Genomic DNA, 591 nt, shown 5'->3' with positions numbered 1-591 from the left:
ACTGCTGTATTTCGTAATCTAGCTGCGCCGCCACTGCAAGCATGCATCGGATCGTGTCTATGCGTGCGGCGGGTGCAAACATCTCGTGATAGTCCACACCGGGCCGTTGCGTGAAACGTTGTGCAACCAACCGGCCTTGTGGCGATCAATCGTCCCGTCCACGTTACGTTTTACCTTGAACAACCAGCGGCATCCAATAGGTTTCTTGCCAGCCGGTAGCTGCACTAGCCGCCATGTCTTGTGGCTTCGCAGAGAGTTCATCTCTGCTTTCATCGCTTGCTGCCACTCGCAATTCGGTGAGCGTAGAATCTCTTTGTACGTTGTAGCGCTTTCGTCAGCTGTTTCAGCGACTTAACAATATAGCGCGGCGTGTGTTGCTCGTAGTCGTTCAGTTGAAACGGTCGCTGGAATTCATCCTGGTAGCGCACCACCTCACGACGCTTACGGAGTGGCCGGATGTTGGATTCATCTTCACCATGACGACCAAGTGTTGACGACAGCTGCGTTGGGACCGGTAAGATTGACAAAGGTGGCGTCCATGGCATAGTTGTATCGTCTTGTGATGGCTCCATCAAAACATCCGATTTGCCA

At 53.0% G+C, this 591-nt stretch overlaps 1 protein-coding gene across 1 annotated transcript in view; it reads right to left on the bottom strand.

Moving 5' to 3' along the window:
* Positions 1-269: 269 nt before the first annotated feature.
* Positions 270-591, bottom strand: part of PHALS_04075 (gag-pol polyprotein) — a gene marked incomplete at both ends in the record, with an annotated part of 1,137 nt that continues 815 nt past the window's right edge. The window contains one exon of the mRNA XM_024722074.1: positions 270-591. This exon is cut by the window's right edge and continues 815 nt beyond it. Coding sequence (XP_024573187.1) covers positions 270-591 — 322 coding nt within the window.

Source organism: Plasmopara halstedii (genome assembly GCF_900000015.1).
Source record: "Plasmopara halstedii genome assembly, contig: Scaffold_253, whole genome shotgun sequence".
Classification (NCBI taxonomy): Eukaryota; Oomycota; class Peronosporomycetes; order Peronosporales; family Peronosporaceae; genus Plasmopara; species Plasmopara halstedii.
This window is presented reverse-complemented; position numbering and strand designations above follow the sequence as displayed.